The 22456-nt window shown below is 40.5% G+C and overlaps 1 protein-coding gene and 1 long non-coding RNA gene across 2 annotated transcripts in view; one reads left to right on the top strand and one right to left on the bottom strand.

Annotated features, from left to right (window-relative positions):
- Nucleotides 1-22456, top strand: part of LOC137621667 (uncharacterized) — a 213440-nt gene that overhangs the window by 47984 nt on the left and 143000 nt on the right. The window lies entirely within an intron of this gene.
- The window catches only part of LOC137621362 (glutamate receptor ionotropic, kainate 3-like), a 37227-nt gene that overhangs the window by 2939 nt on the left and 11832 nt on the right, over nt 1-22456 (bottom strand). The window contains exons 7-11 of the mRNA XM_068351661.1: nt 21825-21852; nt 19129-19341; nt 18799-18894; nt 18320-18431; nt 16800-16852 (exon numbers count right to left, since the gene is read on the bottom strand). Of these exons, the coding sequence (XP_068207762.1) occupies nt 16800-16852; nt 18320-18431; nt 18799-18894; nt 19129-19341; nt 21825-21852 (502 nt within the window). The remainder of the gene's footprint in view (nt 1-16799; nt 16853-18319; nt 18432-18798; nt 18895-19128; nt 19342-21824; nt 21853-22456) is intronic.

The following is a 22456-nucleotide window of genomic DNA, read 5'->3' as shown; positions in this document are numbered from 1 at the left end:
TCGATGAAGAATGTAGACGAGAACAACAAACGCAGGCCTTAGAAAATAGGTTAGATAACCTAGCCATGTTAATGAACAGATGAGTGAGAAGAGGAGCGGCGTGCAACCACAGTATATCTGACGTGCATAAACGAAGTTCAAACACACAGAAGTGAAAGTACACATGCACAGCTGAGGGAAGGTACGCAAAACGTTGTAGTTCGATAATTGCCAGAAATTCCGGCAAGTGTTAGGCCTTTTAATGATCAGCGGCCTAACGAAGGGTCTCAATCGATCGAAGTGATTTTGAGAGACTTTGAAGTAGCCACATATGGGTGGTCAGAAAGAGAAAAAGCAATTCAAGGGATTAGACTGCTTAGAGATGCTCCAGCAATAGAGGTAATGTGTTGGCCACAAGACAGTTTAAGAAGTTATACTGAAATAAAACGGCGTTTAATTGAGAAACACACCTTACCAGATGCGAGAAAAGGCGACATGAAAGGAAATTACAAACCCAAAATTCGAAAGGGTGAGACAGTTCTCAGTTTTGCAATTCACATTTTTCGGGATTGTGATTTGTATGCTTACACGGAGGGCCAATATCCCAGAAGGTGATAAAAAAGCGATTGCCCGTAAACATATTCACAGATTAGTAAACCCGTAAACATATTCACAGATTAGTAAGCCCGTATTTATGTGGTCATTTTTTCGATGACAATCGCTTGTTAGCAGACATAGTGATGGCGATACAAAATATTCTAGACAGTTTAACAGAAGAAAATATGACTGAGAATAACTGCCCCGATTCCGGAAAGGTGGCAGCCATGAGAGGCACTCACCAACCACCAAAGCGGGAGAGGGGAGAACGTGGTCAGCAGGTAAGAAGAGACTTTAGATGTTGGCAGTGTGGGGGAGAGGAGGACCAACGAGTGAAGTGTCCCAACCTACGGTCATCTATCTTGAGAGCGCTTAGCAAAAACGACTAGGGCGGGTGGGCAGGCTGTGAACACGCTCACCACCCCCTGCCCACCATCTGAGGAAAAGGAAACAGAGGAAGGGGGAAACAAGGGAGATCAAGGGCCCCCCCCCCCCCCACGACAACAGAAGCATCTGTGGAGGCAGCGGTGAGAATGACTACGATGGACTCGGTGGAGCAGGCACTGGAACCCTCCTTGGTACCCACGACCTTAGCCCCGTAGCACTAGGGACAGGAGCAGGGGGCAGCGGTATTGCAAGCAAGGTCGTTGGTACATGAACTACATATCCTAATGGGCAGTATAAGTCCATTTGAACGCTGATCGACACAGGAGCCAGAGTTTCGTTGATTGAAAAATGATTCTCCTCAAACTCACCATAGTCAGCGTCATTCACCGTCCTCGACACGCCAGGAGGAAATAAACTACACATAAGCCATACAATAATCATCAACTATAAGGTGGGATCTGTGAAATTTACACATGATTTTTTTGTCTTGCCCACCTTGGGAATTCCAGGAATTGAGGTTATACTGGGGTTAGATTGTACTATGGGTAATCAAATATACGTTTTTGGGAATAATGATAGAATAACAGTAAAAGCAGGAGAGTGCATTTTGCCGATAGAAAGTCATGAGAGAATAAGTGCTTGTGCGAGAACGGAGTGACAATTAAGTAAGGTAACAGCTGTACCTGAAAGAGGAGAAGCATTGCCTCCCCAGACACTTACAAGCAAATCAGTGACCCCGTATCAGCCTCTCCCGGAGGGAACCAAGGTCGAAGTTAAACCCCATGACAGATGGGCACACGTAGTCTTAGAAGGCTTGTCAGAAATAAAAGAGAACAGAGCTGATATAACGATACAGTGATACCTTGAGATACGAGATTAATGCGTTCCGGGACCCGAGCTCGTATGTCAATTTGCTTGTATCTTAGATCAGTTTTTCTCATATAAAATAACTAAAAAAAATTAATCCATTCCTTCCCTCTAAAAAAGCACCCCAAAACTGTATATTACAGTGGATAAACATGTTTTTAATTGTTCTAATTCACAACCTACACTCAAAATAACAAATACCTATGTACTGGTTATGATCTACAATGAAATGTGACATTATTATGGAGTTCTTACCTTCGAGACAAACAGTAGCGGCTAACGGCAGTATGTGCGGAGGTGGAGGGAGAGAGAAAGGGGAGGAGAGAGACTTGACGGCAACACATTCGGTACACTACACTGATGTAACACTACGTAACATAACTTAAACTTTAAATTTAACTTAAATGACATTAGCTTATTGTACACACAGTTAAAAATAAATGTTAATCTTAAGTTACACTAAACTTAATTCTAATTTTGCTTTCATTTTCATTTTTTTACTTTTCTTCTTCCGGCTTGGCTCTTTTTGACTCGCTTTCACCTTCACTTTTTGCCGCCTTTTTCAAAAGGAACCTATCTAGGGATGTTTACTTTTGTCTCCCTTTCAAAATGTTACGAAAATGGCGTAAACAAGTGTCGTCACAAAAGGCTAACGCACGACCACTCGCCAACTTGTCCGGGTGCCTCTTTTCCATAAAATCCGAAACTCCAGCCACTTCGCTAACATGTCTCTGATTTTCTTTGTAGAAAGGCGGTCCTCCTCTTCCACCTCCTCCTCGTTACTGAGCTCCTGCTACACCTCCAAATGTTGCATCTCCTGGAGCTCGATTAATTCCTGTATCGTGAGCTCTTCCTGACGCTTCTCGACAAGGTCGTTCACGTCTGCCTCATCTACCTCCAGCCCCATGGACTTTCCAAGAGACACGATTTCATCCACCACAATAGGTTCAGGTTCATCAGGGCCTGGCGTATCGAACCCTTCAAAGTCCCTCTCAGTAACCGAAGCTGGCCAGAATTTCTTCCATGCTTAATTAAGAGTTCTTCATGTGACACCCTGCCATGCATCATCAATAATTTTTAAGCAATGGACGATATTGAAATGTTCCTTCCAAAATTCACGAAGGGTGAGATTGGTGTTGTCTGTGACATCGAAGCATTTCTTGAACAAATGCTTTGTGTACAGTTTTTTAAAGGTGGAAATTACTTGTTGGTCCGTGGGCTGGAGGAGTGGCATTGTGTTGGGTGGGAGATAGAGGACCTTGATGAACCTGTATTCATCAAGAATGTCCTCTTTGAAACCAGGAGGGTGACCAGGGGCATTGTCGAGGACCAGGAGACATTTCATTGGCAGGCTTTTCTCGGCCAAATATTTTTTGACTGCCGGACCAAAACAGATTAACCCATTCTGTGAAGAAATGCTGCACAACCCAAGCCTTAGCATTAGCTTGCCACATCACTTGCAGTTTTTCTTTCAAGATCCTTTAGCTCTTGAAAGCAGTGGCTTGACCTTACAGTTACCGCTGGCATTATTATTATTATTATTATTATTATTATTATTATTATTATTATTAGCCAAGCTACAACCCTAGTTGGAAAAGCAAGATGCTATAAGCCCGAGGGCTCCAACAGGGAAAAATAGCCCAGTGAGGAAAGGAAATAAGAAAATAAATAAATGATGAGAATAAATTAACAATAAATCATTCTAAAAACAGTAAACACGTCAAAACAGATTTGTCCTATATAAACTATTAACAATGTCAAAAACAGATATGTCATATATAAACTATAAAAAGACTCATGTCAGCCTGGTCAACATAAAAACATTTGCTCCAACTTTGAACTTTTGAAGTTCTACTGATTCAACTACCCGATTAGGAAGATCATTCCACAACTTGGTAACAGATGGAATAAAACTTCTAGAATACTGTTTAGTATTGAGCCTCATGATGGAGAAGGCCTGGCTATTAGAATTAACTGCCTGTCTAGTATTACGAACAGGATAGAATTGTTCAGGGAGATCTGAATGTAAAGTATGGTCAGAGTTATGAAAAATCTTATGCAACATGCGTAATGAACTAATTGAACGACGGTGCCAAAGATTAATATCTAGATCAGGTATAAGAAATTTAATAGACCGTAAGTTTCTGTCCAACAAATTAAGATGAGAATCAGCAGCTGAACACCAGACAGGAGAACAATACTCAAAACAAGGTAGAATGAAAGAATTAAAACACTTCTTCAGAATAGATTGATCACCGAAAATCTTGTAAGACTTTCTCAATAATCCAATTTTTTGTGCAATTGAAGAAGACACAGACCTAATGTGTTTCTCAAAAGTAAATTTGCTGTCGAGAATCACACCTAAAATTTTAAAAGAGTCATACAAATTTAAAGAAAGATTATCAATACTGAGATCCGGATGTTGAGGAGCCACCGTCCTTGACCTACTTACAATCATACTTTGAGTTTTATTAGGATTCAACTTCATACCCCGTAATTTGCACCATGCACTAATTTTAGCTAAATCTCTATTAAGGGATTCACCAACCCCAGATCTACATTCAGGGGATGGAACTGATGCAAAGAGAGTAGCATCATCTGCATATGCAACAAGCTTGTTTTCTAGGCCAAACCACATGTCATGTGTATATAGTTTGAAAAGTAATGGGCCAAGAACACTACCCTGTGGAACACCGGATATCACATTCCTATACTCACTATGGTGCCCATCAACAACAACTCTTTGCGATCTATTACTTAAAAAATCAATAATAATGCTAAGAAACAACCCATCCACTCCCAACTGTTTCAGTTTGAAAACAAGGGTCTCATGGTTAACACGGTCAAAGGCAGCACTAAAATCAAGGCCAATCATACGAACTTCCTGACCACAATCAAGGGATTTCTGTACAGCATTGGAGATTGTAAGAAGGGCAACACATGCTCCAAGGCCTTTACGAAAACCAAATTGCAAACTAGGGAGTAGGTGATTACCTTCAGCAAACCTATTAAGACGTTTTGCAAGAAGACCTTCAAAAACTTTAGATAATATGGGAGTTATGGAAATTGGGCGGTAATCAGTGGGACTTGAGCTACCACAAACACATTACATAGAGGAGTAACAATACCAATTCTCCAACAAGTGCTAAAAGCTCCTCTTCTTGCTAACTTGCACAAAATAACAGATAACTTTGGAGCTAAGAAATCTGCTGTCTTTATAAAAAAACAAAGGAAAAATGCCATTTGGATCTACACCTCCATAAGCATCAAGGTCCATCAACAGAGCTTTAATCTCACGAGATCGAAAAGCTAAGCTAGTTAGTTTAGCCTCAGGAAAACAGGAATGAGGAAGTTCAAGTGTTTCATTACTCTGTTTGCTGTCAAAAACATCAGCCAAAAGGGTTGCCATTTCCTTTGGACAGTGAGTGACTGAGCCATCTGGCTAGAGTTAACCGGTCCTTCATGGGTTTATGGCCCGGTAGTCTCTTCTCTGCCGTGATGAATGTCCTCCCGGGCATCTTCTTCCAGAAAAGGCCACTTTCATTGCAGTTGAACACTTGTTGGGGGATGTATCCTTGTTCTGCGGTATCTGAGGCAAAGGTTGTGACGTAGTCTGCCGCGGCTTTCGAGTCGGAACTTGCTGCTTCCTCATGCCTCACAACCAAGTGTATCCCAGTCCATTTTTTGAAATCATCTAACCAGCCACGGCTGGCTTTGAAGGTTTCCGCTAGGGTCGAAGTCTCCCCTCTCTCAGCTGCTTGCTTTCCTTTCAAGTCATTGTAGATTCCACTTGCCTTTTCACAGATGATCGTCTCGGTCACTCTATCTCCCGCCAACTGTTTCTCCTTTATCCATCTCGTCATGAATATCACTGCGCAGCTTGGAAAGGATGGTTGGTCCATGGAAGGCTTGGTGCTCTTTATAGCATCCTTCTGCTTAAGGATGGTATATATTGTTGATGTACTCCTCTCATATTGGCGAGCCAGCTCAGTCGCTCGTACACCACTCTCATGTTTTTCGATTATTTCATGCTTTATCTTAATTGTCATCATACGCTTTTTCTTTTCACTACCCTTGTTTGCACTCGCTTGCTTTGGACCCATTGCAAGTATCTAGTTAAGGATATCGCTAGGGATCAGGGACGTATTTTTTAGATAAGACAAAATGCAAACACCACAGCCGATGCTCTGAGATAACTTTATGCGACGGAGATCCGGGGAAAGAGCGAGCGATGCTGTCCTCATGAGCAGCCTCTCGCACACTTGGCCACCTAGCGGCCGCATAGGGAACCGTCATGTATCCTCGTATCTCAAATTTGTCTCGTATCTCGTGGCAAAAATTTCCTCGTATCTCAAATTTCACGTATGTTGGGACACTCGTATGTCGAGGTATTTCTGTAGTTATTTTTTCAAATAAAAGAGTTGTGTTATGAAATGATTTTGTGTGTGAATTAGTTATGTGAAATTGCTAATAATGTGATCTTGGGAGCCCGCACAGATGAATGCACTCAGAACTTGATTATGCATGCGCGAAAACTATGTCCACCAGAATATCAACCTGGAGTGAGTAACATTGTTAATAATTATTCCAAAGTAATTGCAATTGGTGACGAGCCACTCGGGAGGATTGATCGATTTCCCTTTAGCATTGAAACTGGGCAGGCGGAGCCGATCAGGTCAAGACCTTATAAGGTACCCATTCTTTTCCAGGGAGAGATAGAAAGGGAAATTAGTAAATTAATAGAGCAAGGGATAATCAAGGAGAGCGAATCTCCCTGGGCTTCTCCAGTTGTAGCTGTTAGGAAAAAGGAGGGCTCGGTAAGATTATGCATTGATCATAGGAAGTTGAATGCAGTCATTAAGGATAATGCATTTCCATTGCCCTCGACCAAAGAATTACTTGTGAAGGTACGGGATAGTAAACATTTTACTATCAAAAACCCAATCAGGAAGACAGTAAATGTAAAACGGCATTTTTGGGCTCGGCCATGTCGTCCTGATGGAAGGTTCCTTTAGGTAGACATTTATGGGATATTTGCTACAGTGATATTCCTGGAGAAATAAACCGAAGGTCTCCAGGATTCTAACTCCTGGCGCAAGTATCTAGTTAAGGATATCGCTAGGGATCGGGGACATATTTTTTAGATAAGACAAATAGCAATCTTCACCCTGAATAGATGTAACTCTTTGATGTAAGGGGGGAGAGTGGCGAAAGAAAGGGGGTGCCGATCTAGGTACCCAGTGGACCTCCTTTCCATACTACTACCGGCCGCCATTCCTTTTACTTGTAGCGTATAAGCTAGGTGTTCTCCCAAAGTGTTCCCGGTGTTTTGTTGCAAGTTTTCGGAATAATCATGCAATCTCCAGCATCTTCATCCTCTGGAAAGTTGAGTATTAATTCTTTCCTGTGTATAATTTTAGGCTCCCTTCTCACAGTTAAATTTGAATAATTTAAGTGTGTTTGGTTGAGCGTTGTCATGACCGGAGGCGGCCAATTTAAGACCGCTGTCGCCGAATATCATTACATTTTTTTTAGTTAGTAAGGTGACAGTTTCTCGTATTCAGGTATAGTATTAGCTAGTTACGCAAATTATACAAGTAAAGATCGTGCATACATAAAAATTATTATTCCTCTTCTGATTATGTAACTTTACTTTTCGTATTCGGCGGGAGCCCCGGCCATGCCAACCTTGCCGGGAACCCCGGCAGTACCAACATGGCCATGGTTCCTTCCAGAGCTAGGTTAGCCTCGCTCATATATACGTTAGTAAAGTAACTTCCCACGTTTAGCTTCACCCTATCGCTTCATTGTTAATTCAGGTGAGCATTTACATCCTCTGGAATTACGAATAATGTTCGATATTTTCTTTTAGAGAAAAGAAGCTAAACCCTTCCTCCCTCAATGAGTACCGCCGCCATTACAGGCGGCAACCACTGTCTTTCCTCATTGCCGTTGAGTAGAACTCCGACTTTGGGTTAGATAGTAACTAAACACCGCCTTTCTTCATTGCCGTCGAGTACTCCGGCTTTGGGATAGATGGCAATTGACTCAGGGTGCCCTTGTCTTGCTGCCGACGATGTCGCCAGCAAAGGAATCATGTTTCCTCTGCCACTGACTAAGTCGTCGGCACAGGAAGCCATGCTTCCCCAGTCCACTATTGGAGGTAGGCGGCATACCTGCCTCCACCTCTCCTCCAATGAACTATAAGACTCTTTCCCTTCCCCCTTCTGTCCTTTAGACAATATTCTTTCGCCGGTATTCTGACAGTCATCCTGGCTTCCCAGGTTGTCTGCGTTGCCGGCCGGGACCCTACTGGCGGCAGTTAGCCAGCCGCCTCAGCCACATTCCTCCCTATGTCCTTCCTTCACCGGAAGTGAATGTCACAGGGGGAAGATTGAGCCGGCCCTGATGGCTTCCAGTGGGAAACCCAACATAACTTGGAGAAGTCTTCAGCCCTCTCTTGGTCTGCCATCTACAATTATTGCCATCGGCAGTACAGCTGGCGGCAGGCCTTTTGTGGATGGATGGAAGCTAGAATCAGAAAGATTCTTACCACTTCCATTAGAACTCTCATTCTGGCAAGGAGACAGTAGGCAACCTGATAGACCTCCTACACTTCCAATTGTTGTGCTAAACCATAATAATAGGAAACTCTCCTTCCCTAATGCTTTCTCTCTTTCTCTATCAGTTAGTGCCGCCAGGTACTAACCTAACCCCAGTAGTACACTGGCTGAGCTACAGTATACAAAAAATAGAGTAGTACAATTATTTTCTAACATACTCTGTGTTTCCTTTCACAGTCTATTGTTAGGACCGCAATATAATGTTGAGGTTGAGTAATCCCTCAACACCCAGATGAATCCTTTGATCATCGGGACCCTATTAAATCACCGATCAGTATTAATATTGTGGGTAGATAATGGTAGTATAGCCCTTGCTAACCCTAATTCTAGTCCCTAGAGTTACTCCTACCTCGTATTCTCCCTATCAGGGAACTAAAATATTAACTACTGACGGAGGTCTCAGCAATGACATGTGAGGGGAAACACAGATATGTGTCTTTTCTACTTCCTTTCAAGCTTACTATCCTAGGCTATCATAAACGATAGTAATTACTATTGTTGATAAAAATTGTATGCTTTTATATCACTTATACAAAAAAAATTATATACTCATTGAGCCCCTTTTCCTTTACAGGAGGAGCCAATTGAGAAGTGTGCAGCCTTAGCCTGCAACCACAAAGGCAAAGACTTTTGTGGCCACACGAAGTGCAGGACTCATGCCCCCTGCTGCATGGTGTCGGGAGTCCTCAAGTATTGGGAACCGAAGGGTTGCCCCACCTGTTTGACCCTGCTGGCCAACGGGTTCGGAGAAGCTCCCTCAGTCAACATAGAGTCCAGAGATACAACGAGGGAGACCCTTCGCATATAGGTAAGTAGATTCCCAAAAAATTTTTCAGGGACCTTACTTACCCAACGACTCCATAAGGTGCCTACTGTTCCCCAAGGCTCTACCAAATGTGGTGGTGCCCCAGGAACAGGTCCTGTCTTTCCTCATACAACTGAAGATCGACACGGACATAGACAAGGCACTGGAAGGCTCGGACATCCACCAAGAACGGATGTCAGAAGTGTCCACCAACACAGAACAGGACCTATTGCAAGAAGGCCCTGAAGAAGACTTGGATCTACCACGCATGGAGGAAGAAGGATCCGTTTTGACGGTAACTGAGGACCCTCAGTTCACCCTGACGGCATACCAACCTATGCCGTCAACCTCTTCAACCCCAACTCCTCAACCAACTACTCATACACAGGTCGACAAGAGCAAATCACTCCTCACGTCGATCCAACAGATGTTGGAATCGTTCCGGAAGGAACAGGAAGCAATGAAGCAATCCATCCAACAGAACAAGAGACGGATACAGGAAAGGGACAGCCCTGGAACTTCCAGGGGCTCTACTAAACCCCTTAGAGTATCAGGTCTCCCTCACTGCTCCGAAACCAACCCCTGGAGGTATGCGGAGCACATGCCCATGATGAATGGGAAGCTATCGGTCTCAGAGAAGTTGGGGGCCAAACTGTTTGAAGATTTTGAGTTCTAGCCCAGCTTTTCAGCCTATCCAGACTGTTACGTGAGACTGCAGGATGAACTTGCGTCCCATGAAGAAACGGTACCGAAGGAAGTCATTGTCTTTGAACATGACAAGGCACAAGCCATCCTTTTAAAGTCCTTGAAAGTAGCCGGATACACCAACTCCAAAGTCTCAGCACTGAGCAAGAGGCATCCCACCTTTGTTGCTCCTTCCTCCATCTCTTTCCCCTTTTCAGAGAAAGCTCCAGAATTTGTCATTAAGGCATCGAAGAGGGCAAACCCTGCCCATCTCTAGAGGAATGCAAACCATTCTCTCTAGCAATGCCTACCTGCGAGGAGAGGTGGAAAGACGTCCATCTAACCTTCTCCGTCTCGAAATTGGATCCAGAGATAGCAGGCCAGCAGTTCAATAAGAACCTCCCGAAGTTGCCAGACCATCTTCTGAGGAGGGAACAGGAGATGAAAGAGAGACTAGTGGCCTCCCTTTCTCATCAGAACTGCCTGGAAATGTGCACAGGCCTACATAATGCCCCAAAAATGTATGTTTTCCTGGCTAAGTCTCACATGGATACCCTTGTGAAAGACTTATATGCTTTCATCAAGTCAAGAAGGACCTATAGAGAGCACGTGTTTGCCTCGGCAACAGTGAAAGGGATTTCATCATGCATCTGGGGCAAGGACCCTTTTCCACAGGAAGCGGTCCAAGAAGTCATAGCCAAAGCAGCCACGGAGAATAGGAACCTTCTCCAAAAGTGGGGCATGACATCAAAGAGGAAATCCTCCTCAGACGGGTCCTCAACCTAAGAACAAAAAGGTAAAGAAACCACGTAAACCTGGCCAACTTCCAGCCGTGACCATGGCCACGGTGCCTCAACTGGTAGTACAGCCTCAAACCACCTCCAGATAGTCCCTCAACAGCTGGTAGCCCAGTCGCCAGCATCTAACCTCGCTTTGAGAGTCAGTCGACCACCTTTTGTCCTTATAAAGGAAAAGGCCAAAGAAGAGGATCCTCCGGAATCCCCTCATGGGGCAGAGGAGGACACGGTCCCTGGGCCCGCAGCCTAATCACGAGTGGACTCGGGTGGAGATGGAACAGAACCCCACCCCGCTTTCCAGAATTCTTCCAACACTCCACCCCCTTGTTAGAAGAATATACCTCAGAACTCTTGAACGAGAAGGTAATAAGGAAAGCGAAGTCCATCAAATTCCAGGGAAGGCTGTTTTGTGTTCCCAAGAAAGACTCAGACAAACTCAGAGTCATTCTATACTTGTCTCTACTCAACAAGTTCATGGAGAACTACAAGTTCTGGATGCTTACTTGGCAACACATAAGGACCCAACAGATGCTCACTGGCATTTTCTATTAAGCCGCCTTTTCTCCTCCTACCTAGGATTCATGCTACAGAAGAAGTGATTCTTCAGAGCAATGCCCTTCGGACTGAATACAGCCCAAAGGATATTCATGAAGCCAGCAGACACAATCATCCAGCAGCTGAACTCTGAAGGAGTTCAATTACTAGCATATGTAAACGATTGTCTGGTATGGGCAGCATCCAAGACTACTTGTCTGCAGGTAGCCAACAAGGTGATTCAGTTTCTGGAACACCTAGGCTTCAACATCAATTGCAAGAAGTCTCACCTTCCTCCAGCTCAGAAGTTCCAATGGCTAGGAATCCAATGGGACTTAAAGTCACATCACCTCTCCATTCCATCCAAGAAGAGGAGAGAGATAGAAGGATCTGTCAAGAGACTAATCCATCACAAGAGGATCTCAGAACGCCAACAGGAAAGAGTATTGGACTCTCTCCAGTTTGTGGCAGTGAAGACCCAGTGCTAAAAGCACGTCTAAAAGATGCGTTAAGAGTCTGGAGAGGATACGCATCAAACGCTCGAAGAGATCAACAGCCAAGAGCCTAGCATGAACAATTCCCCTGCAACCACCACAACCTTTCATATCAACATTTTGGTAGCTCTGGCAGTCTTCCCGATGTTGAAAAGACTATCCCCTCGCAGAACAATCCACATCAGATTGACACTGACCAACGAAGGGATATCAAAATGACTAAATTGACAAGTTGGCCATTCTAACGAGAGAAAAGTGCAAAGGAATTGGTCGCACCAGTTCAAAACCTTTCATATCAACGTTTCGGAAACTCTGGCAATTTGCCTGATGTTGAAGAAACTATCCCCTCGCAGAACAGTCCACATCAGATTGACCCTGAACAATGAAGGGATAGCAAAATGTCTATATCGACAAGGCTCGAAATCATCTCGCATAGGACATGTGATATTAACCCTTCCACCTGACAAGGGAGAAGGGATGGCACCCATCAGTAGTTCACCTACAAAGGTTCTGCAATGTGATGGCGGATGCTCTATACAGGCGAAAGCCCATAGAGACAGAATGGTCCCTAGACGCAGACCCATTCTCCTTCACCTCGGAAAAAGTCCTGGAACTGCAGACCGGCTTCTTCGCAACGAGCGACAACAAGAAACTGCCTCGTTATGTAGCCCATTATATGAACCCTCAAGTAGAAGAGATAGACGCCATGTCCCTCGACTTGAACAGGTGGAATCACATTTACCTGCTTCCACCAACCAATCTCCTGCTAAGAATCCTCGACAAGCTAGGATCCTTCAGAGGGACAGCGGCAGTAGTGGCCCCCAAAAGTCCCAAAAGCAATTGGTTCCCTCTAGTTCTAGAACTGAAACTGAAGCTGTTTCCTCTGCTGAACCCAGTTTTATCCCAACTGGTCCAGAAGTCGACTGTCTACGCTTCATCCTCGAGAACCAATAACCTACATCTCATGATTTTCTCGCCAAGTAGCGAACAAAAAGTTTGGAATCTCGAAGGATAAAGTAGAGTTCATTGAAGAGTATAAGTCAAGTTCGACTAGGAGACAATATGAATCATCTTGGAAGAAATCGGTGTCCCTTGTGAAAACAAGGAAACCAACAGAAATATCGATAGATTTCTGTCTCGCTTTCTTCATACACCTACACAAACAAGGCCTGGCTTCCACCACGATTACCACGTGTAAGTCGGCCCTGACTAGATCACTTCTGTATGCTTTTGAGGTGGACCTCACAAGTGAAATCTTCATTAAGATCCCAAAAGCATACGCTAGACTCAAGCTGACACCCCGACACCTTTGGACAAATTCTTGCACTATGCTTCGAACCTAAACAATGATGATTGTACTCTAAAGGATCTAACACAGAAAGTTATCTTTCTGTTTGCAATAGCCTCAGGGGCTAGAGTTAGTGAAATAGTGGCCTTATCCAGAGACGAAGGCCATATTCAATTCCTAGACACAAGAGCACTGAACCTTTTTCCTGATCCGGCCTTTCTTGCCAAGAATGAGCTACCCACTAAGATGTGGGGTCCTTGGAGAATCTGCCCACTGAAGGAAGATGTCTCTCTATGCCCAGTAGAGTGTCTAAAGGTCTATCTTCGAAGAACTTCAGACTTCAAGGGAGGACAGCTCTTCAGAGGTGAAACTTCAGAAACAAATCTATCCCTAAGACAACTGAGAGCAAAGCTCACCTACTTGATTCGCAGAGCGGATCCTGACAGTACACCCGCAGGTCACTATCCAAAGAAAGTTGCTTCTTCGTTGAATTTCTTTCAACACATGGACTTTGGAAGACTCCGCTCATACACAGGGTGGAGATCATCCAGGGTCTTTTTACAAACACTATGCGAAGCAAGTACATGAAATAAAACAATTTTGTGGTGTCGGCGGGTAGTGTTATAAAACCAGTCGTCTAGCGCTGCGATGAACAGTGAACTGCTTTGGGACTTTCCAGTGCATCAGGTGCATGGGTACACTTACCCTCGAGTGCAAATCACAACGATGATTAACACACTGTTCTATATAGGTGCATATCTGACCAATAACACCAGTGCCGAGAGAATGTTTGCGTCACAGTGTAAAGTCAGTCAGATTTGCTTTCACATCTCCATTGAGTGGCATTATTCCGATAATGAAAGTACATATTTTTTCTACAAGAGAAAATATGAACCCTGATGTGTTTTCAATGCTGGATCAGATTTATACCCTATCGTAACTACATTTGATAATCTAGTTGCAAGGTAAAAATACTAAACGTCTTTGCGTCTTATTGCTGCTATCTCAGTTGCAGACAAATAAAACATGGTAGGGTTTTAATTAAACCCTAGAAGGGCCCAACTTGAAATCAGGATACAGATTTCCAAGGTACGTGAAAGGTAATCTCTAAAGTTTTACCTTCCATTTCTACGGAAATTCAAGCCTTGAATCCTTATCATCGATGTCGACACTTTCCCTGCAAGGGGCAGGAAGCACTAAACCAGTTCCAGGTTTAGTGGAAATGACAGTTAACTGGAATTTCATATACATGTCTAGAAGACCAGATAAAGAATCCATTCAAGGTAGAAGGCACACACACAAATTCACAGATATAGTGCTTTCAGGTTATTTCTCTAGTATGCTTCCATCAGGACGACATGGCCGAGCCCAAAAAGCGGATTTTGAGCAAAGCGAAAAATCTATTTTTGGGTGAGATTGCCATGTCGTCCTGATGGACCACCCTTTTGCTGACCCCATCCGAAACTACTCTATCTGCGGCTATTACTGCTTAAAGACAAGTAAAAGGAATGGCGGCCGGTAGAAGTACGGATAGGAGGTCCACCGGGTACCTAGATCGGCACCCCCTTTCTTTCGTCATTCTTCCCCCTTACATCAAAGAGTTACATCTATTTGGGGTGAAAATTGCTATGTGTCATATCTAAAAAATACGTCCCTGATCCCTAGCGATATCCTTAACTGGATACTTGCGCCAGGAGTTAGAATCCTGGAGACCTTTGGTTTATTTCTCTGGGAGTATCACAGTAACAAATATCCCTTAGAAAGGCTACCTAAAGGAACCTTCCATCAGGACGACATGTCACTTTCACCCAAAAATAGATTTTTCGCTTTGCTCAAAATCTGTCTTCTATAATTGGCCATAATGTTCTTGTTTATTTTCTCAGGATGCCTGAAAACTTTAAATCATTCATTCATTCATTCTTGTTTATTTAGACGATATCAGGATTACAGGGTAAACGGCCTAAGAACATAATAATATTCGTAAAGTTTTAGAAGCTTTGCAACGTAATGGTATGAAAATAAATTTGTCAAAGGGCAAATTTTTCTGTAAACAGGTCGAATTTTCAGGTCATATAATAACCTCAGAAGGTATCCAACCCTGCCCAAGCAATGTAGGAGCTATTAGAGATTTCCCCGGGCCACCTAACCCTAAGGAAGTAGCTGGTTTTCGGGGGCTCGCTGAGTATTACCGTAAATTCATAAGAGGTTTTGGAGAGATAGCGAAAGCCTTAGATGCTTTAAAGAAACAAAAAGTAATAAATTGGGGAGTGGGAGAAAAAAGGGCTTTTAATCATTTGAAAGCTCCCTTAACTAGCAATGACTTACTCGCATATCCTAGATTTGATTGCCCATTTTTAGTGACAACAGAGGAGAGTAGCGTAGCTATTGGTGGCGTAATTTGTCAACGAGATGATAACGGTAGAGAGTGATCCATTTGCTTTGCTTCCAGGGCATTAAAAGGGGGCAGAAAAGAATTATAGTACATTTGATCGAGAGGCATTGGCTATTCTTTTTGTTCTAGAGAGGCATTGGTTCTTTTTATTAGGTCAGCTGATTGAGTTGAAAAGTGATCATCGTCCCTTACGTGATTTATTTTACAAAGGTGGCTTGACATCTAGACTACCGAGAGGAATTGAAAGATTGTTAGAGTTTAATATAAAGGAGTTTGACCACATAGAAGGTAAAGCTAACAAGGTAGCTGATGCCTTCTCTAGAGGTGCAGTAATAGGAGTAACAACTAGGGCAAAAAACTGGAACGAAGAATGAAACCAAAATATTGAAGACCCCCATCAAAAGAATGGAGAACGGGTTGGAAAAACGATGTGAATTCACGCGAGGAGCAGTCTGAAAATAAGATCCGTGAGCGAGAGGGAGAGAGAGTTAGAGATGTTGGAGAGAGAGAGAGAGAGAGAGAGAGAGAGAGAGAGAGAGAGAGAGATGGAAATAGTGAACGTGAATATGGGAATGTGGCCGAGGACATGACCAAGGGTGTCCAAAATGAGTGCCCTGATGGTACAGGGGTGATTAACTTGGGAGGTTGGGACATAAAGGAAGTCCAAGGGGGACAGAAAAAAGAGGAATGGATGGAAAGAGAGCGAGCAGTGATTAAAGGGGAATCAGAAAGTTATCCATCATTTCTGAATGTAGCTCGTGAGAATTTTTTTATAGAGAAAGATATCTTATATTGTGCTTACGAGAAAAGAGGGGGGAATTTTGTACACGGGTAGTTCTTCATCCCTCTTTAATCAAGCCATCCACGTTGTACATGCAAGTCAGTATGCAAAGCATTTAGGGACTGATAGAATGTTAAGGAGAGCACGTGAATCCTTCTTTTGGTTAGGAATGAAAAAATCTATAGAAAATTATGTAAAACGTTGACATGCTTGTAACTGTTTCAAAGAACATAAAAACACTGTACCCAAAGCCAGAAAGTGGCCTGTGATTCCTATTAAATTTTACAGGGTGCATATGGGCATATGGATGTGGTAGGATCATTTCCTACGGGTAAAACACAACATATATGTGTATTTGTGGATGCTGATAATGTCAATTGACAAAGTGCAATAAAGAATATAGATGACGTGTACTTCATTAATAAAGTTTATAAAGTGCCATTTAATGGTGAAGTTTATTAATATTGGACTTTTCTTCATTTAGTTTATGGATGATTGTTACCGTTAAAGTGTTCATCAAGATTGTTCATACAGACTACTGACAAAGTGCGGTGAAATGATGTTCTTTTACCTTAGAAAAAGATCTTCCGATGAGAGTCAGTGATGACTGTCGAGTGAAGAGACCTACAAAAAATCCAAATGGAAACTTGATAAAATGTGAAAATTTGACATAATTACATTTATATTATTCGGAAATATTTGAAGCCTTGATAAAAACCTTACAAGCTTTTATAGTTTATATTTATGTCTGTCTGTTTGCTGGCCTCTGTTTGTGTGACTTAATCTAGCAGCCGAAAAGGAAGCCCTTGTGCATCCAGATCACCTGAGCTAGTGTTTTGGAGCCCCATTGTTGTTGTTATTGTAGGTGAAATGTTGGCATTACCTCAGCACCTTAATCTACTGGAAATTTATCTGTAAGTTTGGTCTAACCTGCATAAGTTACCAAGTACCTCTTCATAGTCTATGTCTCAAGGGCCCTTGTTACTCCTGAGGTGTTTAAAACCTTCTCTCAACACCAAACACTACCTGCAGTTCAACCTTCTATAGACTATATCTCAACACCACAAATTATGTTTTTTGCATCTCATGTCTCATTGCTACATGCTATAGTTATGCCTTTTGTCAACCACATATCAACAGCACATTATAATTGCTAAACTTCCTTTAGGCTCAGTATGTTAATAATGTATGGCTCTTGTAGACTGTAACAGACCCTACAATACTGTCAGGCTGATTTCGCCTCTGTTCTTTTAAAGTTGTTGGATTTTGGTAACACGGCCTCTTGCTATTTAGCAGTTTGTACTGGTTTTATTTATTTAAGGCAATTTGGCCTTGAGGTTCTGTTTCAGTGTCCCATGCAATTACGATATTCTTGTCTTATATCTCGAATGTTTGACTTGTAGTCGCCGATCTCATACCCATGTCATCTATAGAGGATTGTCTATTCATATCTGCTGTACATGTTATAATTATTATATGATCCTATTTCATTTATGTGCATTATAGGATCCTATTTCATTTATGTGTATTGTGTCGTCTATACATTATGTGCATTATAGGATCCTATTTCATTTATGTGTATTGCGTCGTCTGTACATTGGCGCTCATTTGTGAGAATGTAAGCAAATGGTATTTCAGTTTGACAGCTCATTTACTCGCTGCGTATATGGTACAGTATTATTGTCTATAGACTTTAGCTAAACTTTATTATCTATTATATGCTAGCAGCAAATGGTTCATTAGCTAGCTGTGTATACTGTGAATTTATTAACTGACTCATATATGTTATTAGGTGTCAGTGTAATTTCATATTGAATTTATTTTGACTGCCGATGCAAATGCCATTTTATTCCTCATCGTGCTATCTTTCATTGTAGATATTATCATTGTCATGTGATGCCTTCCAAGCGATAATAAACATTTCATGAACAAAAAGTGAATCTTATTTAATCTACTGCACCAAGCTTTCTTCTACTTGCTTCTTGATTTCGAAATAAGCACTTCAAGTAAGTAATGATTTTTATTTGTCCAACCATCGCTACCATGTTATAGGTCATAGATGCCCAAAGTTAAGTAAAAAAGAGTACGAACCTGCAACTCCTTGCCTTAAGCTCTCATCCACATCGTTGGGATGTGACAACATGTAAGATTTGTACTGCCATGCCTTGCCTCTAGCTGACGTCGGATTTTCATTGTACGAGTCCTGCAATAGATATTTTGGTATATATTATTCCACCTTTTTCACTATTGATTACTTTAATTGCCAATGTACCTATGCACACAAAACGGACAGTAATATGTGCGATCTGAGTTGGCAAGTCCCGGCCCTAGCTATTTCTCGAACCACGGATCAAGGTTCTAGAATAGATTCTGGATACTGGGAAGGCTGGCTCAGCGGTAAACAGTAGCAATGCTATAATGAGGAGTTCATGGTCCGTGGACTAATTTTTGCTACACAAAAATGTATAAATACACTATTTGTTTTATATAGATTTATTCTTATATTGTTATTCAAATGTTCACTTGTTGATTTATTTTTATTTTATTTTTTTTTTTTTTGTCAGACTTACCTCCAGAAAACTGTGGACAAGGGAATGCTTGGCCATAGTCCATTTAATCTCTTTCTGGGCGACTAATTCCTCGAGGGAATCAAAGGGTACCTTTGCCTGCAAACAATAAGAATAGTAGCAGTGAAAAGATGGAATATTTTCGTAAATTTCATATACATATCGTAGTGCATGTACATGAAAACAGACCTTTAATATTATTATTCTTTTGATATGAAATCATTTATTTTCAAATAAAGCAATCAAACTTAAAAGTGTTGGTTAACTGTAACTTCCGTCAGTTAATTGTTTGAGTTTACCAGTGGAAAGAGAAGAGGAAATATCAAGACCTACCTTAGGCACAATGAGCATAGCCTTCAAATTCCCTTTGTAGACGACGCCAACTATGAACGAAGTCATAAACCACAAGGCGACGATTGATCGCAGGGCGATGCTTCGATTCATCTTAATGGTGAGACCTGAGAAGACGCAAAATGTTACGTTATTTTTGAAAGAAGAAGTCGAAGGAAACGTAATTAGGATGGCTGAGGCCGTAGGAAACGGTCCCTACCTGTGCCAAGGACTCGTTAGTTATATAACTCAGAAGTGTATAATTGAGAGTACTAATTAAAGACCGGATACCTGGCATAAGACAACGGCTATGATGCAATACAAATTGACTGATAATCACTTTTGTCTTCTTTGTTCACTTGGCTTCAATAATTATAAATTTCAAAGGAAACTGAGGAGACGTCTGGCAGCTGTTGTGTAGCAAGTAACGCTGTCTAGCAAAAGAGAGACCGTTGGCAACGCTGCCTGTTAAACAATGTCTCTGAACTTGTAAACACGAGATCAAAAGTCTTTTTATTTATTTTAGGAAGTGCTTTACAGAAAAATAATTTATGTTGCTTAACAAGACTTTGTATTATTAATAAAAAAAACCCAGATACTTTTTTCACAGGCAGCGATGCCAACAGTTTCTCCTTTGCTAAACACAGCGTTACCTGCTACGATGTATGGCGGTTAGACTGTACATTGAAGAGCATCGGAATTAATGAAGCTAACTGTACGACATTTATTAGTTGTGTTTAAACATTAAATATAAAATTCACCGTTTAAGAGCTTCTACTGGAACAACGGTTCAGAGATTACTTTTAAAGTTGTGAAAAACACTGTGAGAAAATTTTCTAAATAATATTTGGGAAAAGGCATTTGGAAGTTACTTTAGAAAATGTAGTTAATTCATTTGGAAAACTAAGAAAAAAATATTTGTGCGTTTTGGTAAAATATGAGAATGATACGGAAGCTTTCTTAAAGAATGACTTGAGAAATACTTCGAAAATTACTTTACGAAATGATGAAAAAATACTTTTGGAATGTAATTACTGAACTTTTGATAAATATTTTGAAAACTTGTGAAATGTTGTAAAAATAACTTCAAGAATTAATATCTGACCTTTGAAAATTACTTTGAAAGTAAGTTTTCGGGCTTTGAAAATAACATTTCGGATTTTCAAGAATATTTTGAGAATAACTTGTCGGACTTTTAAGAATAATTTGAAAGTAATTTTAAAGACTTTTAAAAAGAAAAAACTTTTAAAATAGCTTTCTGTTTTTTAAATACTTTTAAAATAGCTTTTTGGACTTTTTAAGAAATACTTCAAAAATAACATTTCGGACTTTTAAAAAATACTTTGAGAATAACTTTTCGGACTTTTGAAAAATACATTTGAGAAATACTATTTACCTTGTCCTACGAGGATCATGAAACCCCAAAAGAACTGAGTGTCTGGATTACTCCTCCTGTTAGAAGTCGTTCCTGAAGTCTTTGGCGTCGCATCTCTACTAAAAAGACAGCACAGCTCTCCAAACTATATATTAGGTATGAATTATTATTATTATTATTATTATTATTATTATTATCGTTATTATTATTTTATTATTATTATTTTTATTATTATTATTATTATTATTATATCAATATTATTATTATTATTATTATTGTTATTATCATTATTATTATTATTATTATTATTATTATTAATATTATCATTATTATTATTATTATTATTATGATTATTATTATTATTATTATTATTATTATTATTATTATTATTACTGGATAGGCTACAACCTTAGTTGGAAAAGCAGGATGCTACAAACCCAAGTTCTTCAGCAAGGAAAAATAGTCCAGTGAGGAAAGGAAATAAGGAAATTAATAAACTGCATGAAAAGTAATGAACAATTGAAATGAAATATTTTAAGAACAGTACCAATATTAGAGTAGATCTTTCACATATAATCTATAAATGACTTATGCCAGCGCGTTCAACATAAAAACATTCGCAGCAAGTTTGAACTTTTGAAGGTCCACCAATTCAGCTACCTGATTAGGAAGATCATTCCTCAACTTGGTCTCAGCTGGATAGTTATAGTCTCCTTTTTATGTTAAATAAGTTGATATAAATCTCTCTTCATAGTTTATATATGTACAAAAATAATAATAATAATAATAATGATGATGATGATGATACCTTGCGGAGTATTAGGAGTTAAATGGCAGGACATGATTAGAAATGAAACTATAAGAGAGATTACTCGAGTGACATATGTGGATGAGATCATGGTGAGGTATAAATGGAGATGGTTTGGGCATGCTCTTCGCACTCCCCCAAGAAAGATTAGCTCACCAAACTTTTAACTGGGCTCCACAAGGCACTAAAAGAGTTGGAATGCCCAGACCTACATGGCTGAGGACTATGAAGTGTGAAGTAGATGATGATGATGAAACGGTTAAAGTGATGTTAGATGTGTGTTGTTTAGAATCTTTCCTGTCACGCTTATGTGATAGGAAAACCACACACTCCCACAATTTGCCAAAGCAGCAGTTTGTAGTCCTACACATCCTACAATAGACAACCCCTGAGCCGGCATATGTGTAGACGGCAGCCACCTAGTCCTGGGAACTAATCAAGGTCGCTTGGTAGACATCCAGTTTTCACCACTGTTTATTGTTAGTTTGTTGAAATTTTGTGCTGGCTTTGGCTAACCAACAAACGTACAGTGTAGTCAAGGCAACTAGTGATATATTAAAAAGTGAACACACAAAGAAATTCACATAAACATTTATATATATATATATATATATATATATATATATATATACATATATATATATATATATATATATATATATATACTGCATATATATATAATATATATATATATACTGTATATATATGTGTATATATACACTATATATATATATATATATATATATATATATATATATATATATATATATATATATATATACTGTATATATATATATATATATATATTTATATATATACACTGTATATATATATATATAATATATATATATATATATATATATATATATATATATATATATATATATATTGAATTTTTAAGTAATAGATCGTAAAGAGTAGTTGTTGATGGCCACCATAGTGAGTATAGGAATGTGATATCTGTGTCACTCAAGGTAGTGCTCTCGGCCCATTACATATCATACTATATACACATGCCATGTAGTTTGGCCCATAAAACAAGCTTATTGCATATGCAGATGATGGTACTCTCTTTGCATCAATTCCATCTCCTGAATGTAGATCTGGGATTGCTGAATCCCTTAATAGAGATCTAGCTAAAATTAGTG

This window comes from Palaemon carinicauda, chromosome 28 (assembly GCF_036898095.1).
Source record: "Palaemon carinicauda isolate YSFRI2023 chromosome 28, ASM3689809v2, whole genome shotgun sequence".
NCBI lineage: Eukaryota > Metazoa > Arthropoda > Malacostraca > Decapoda > Palaemonidae > Palaemon > Palaemon carinicauda.
This window is presented reverse-complemented; position numbering and strand designations above follow the sequence as displayed.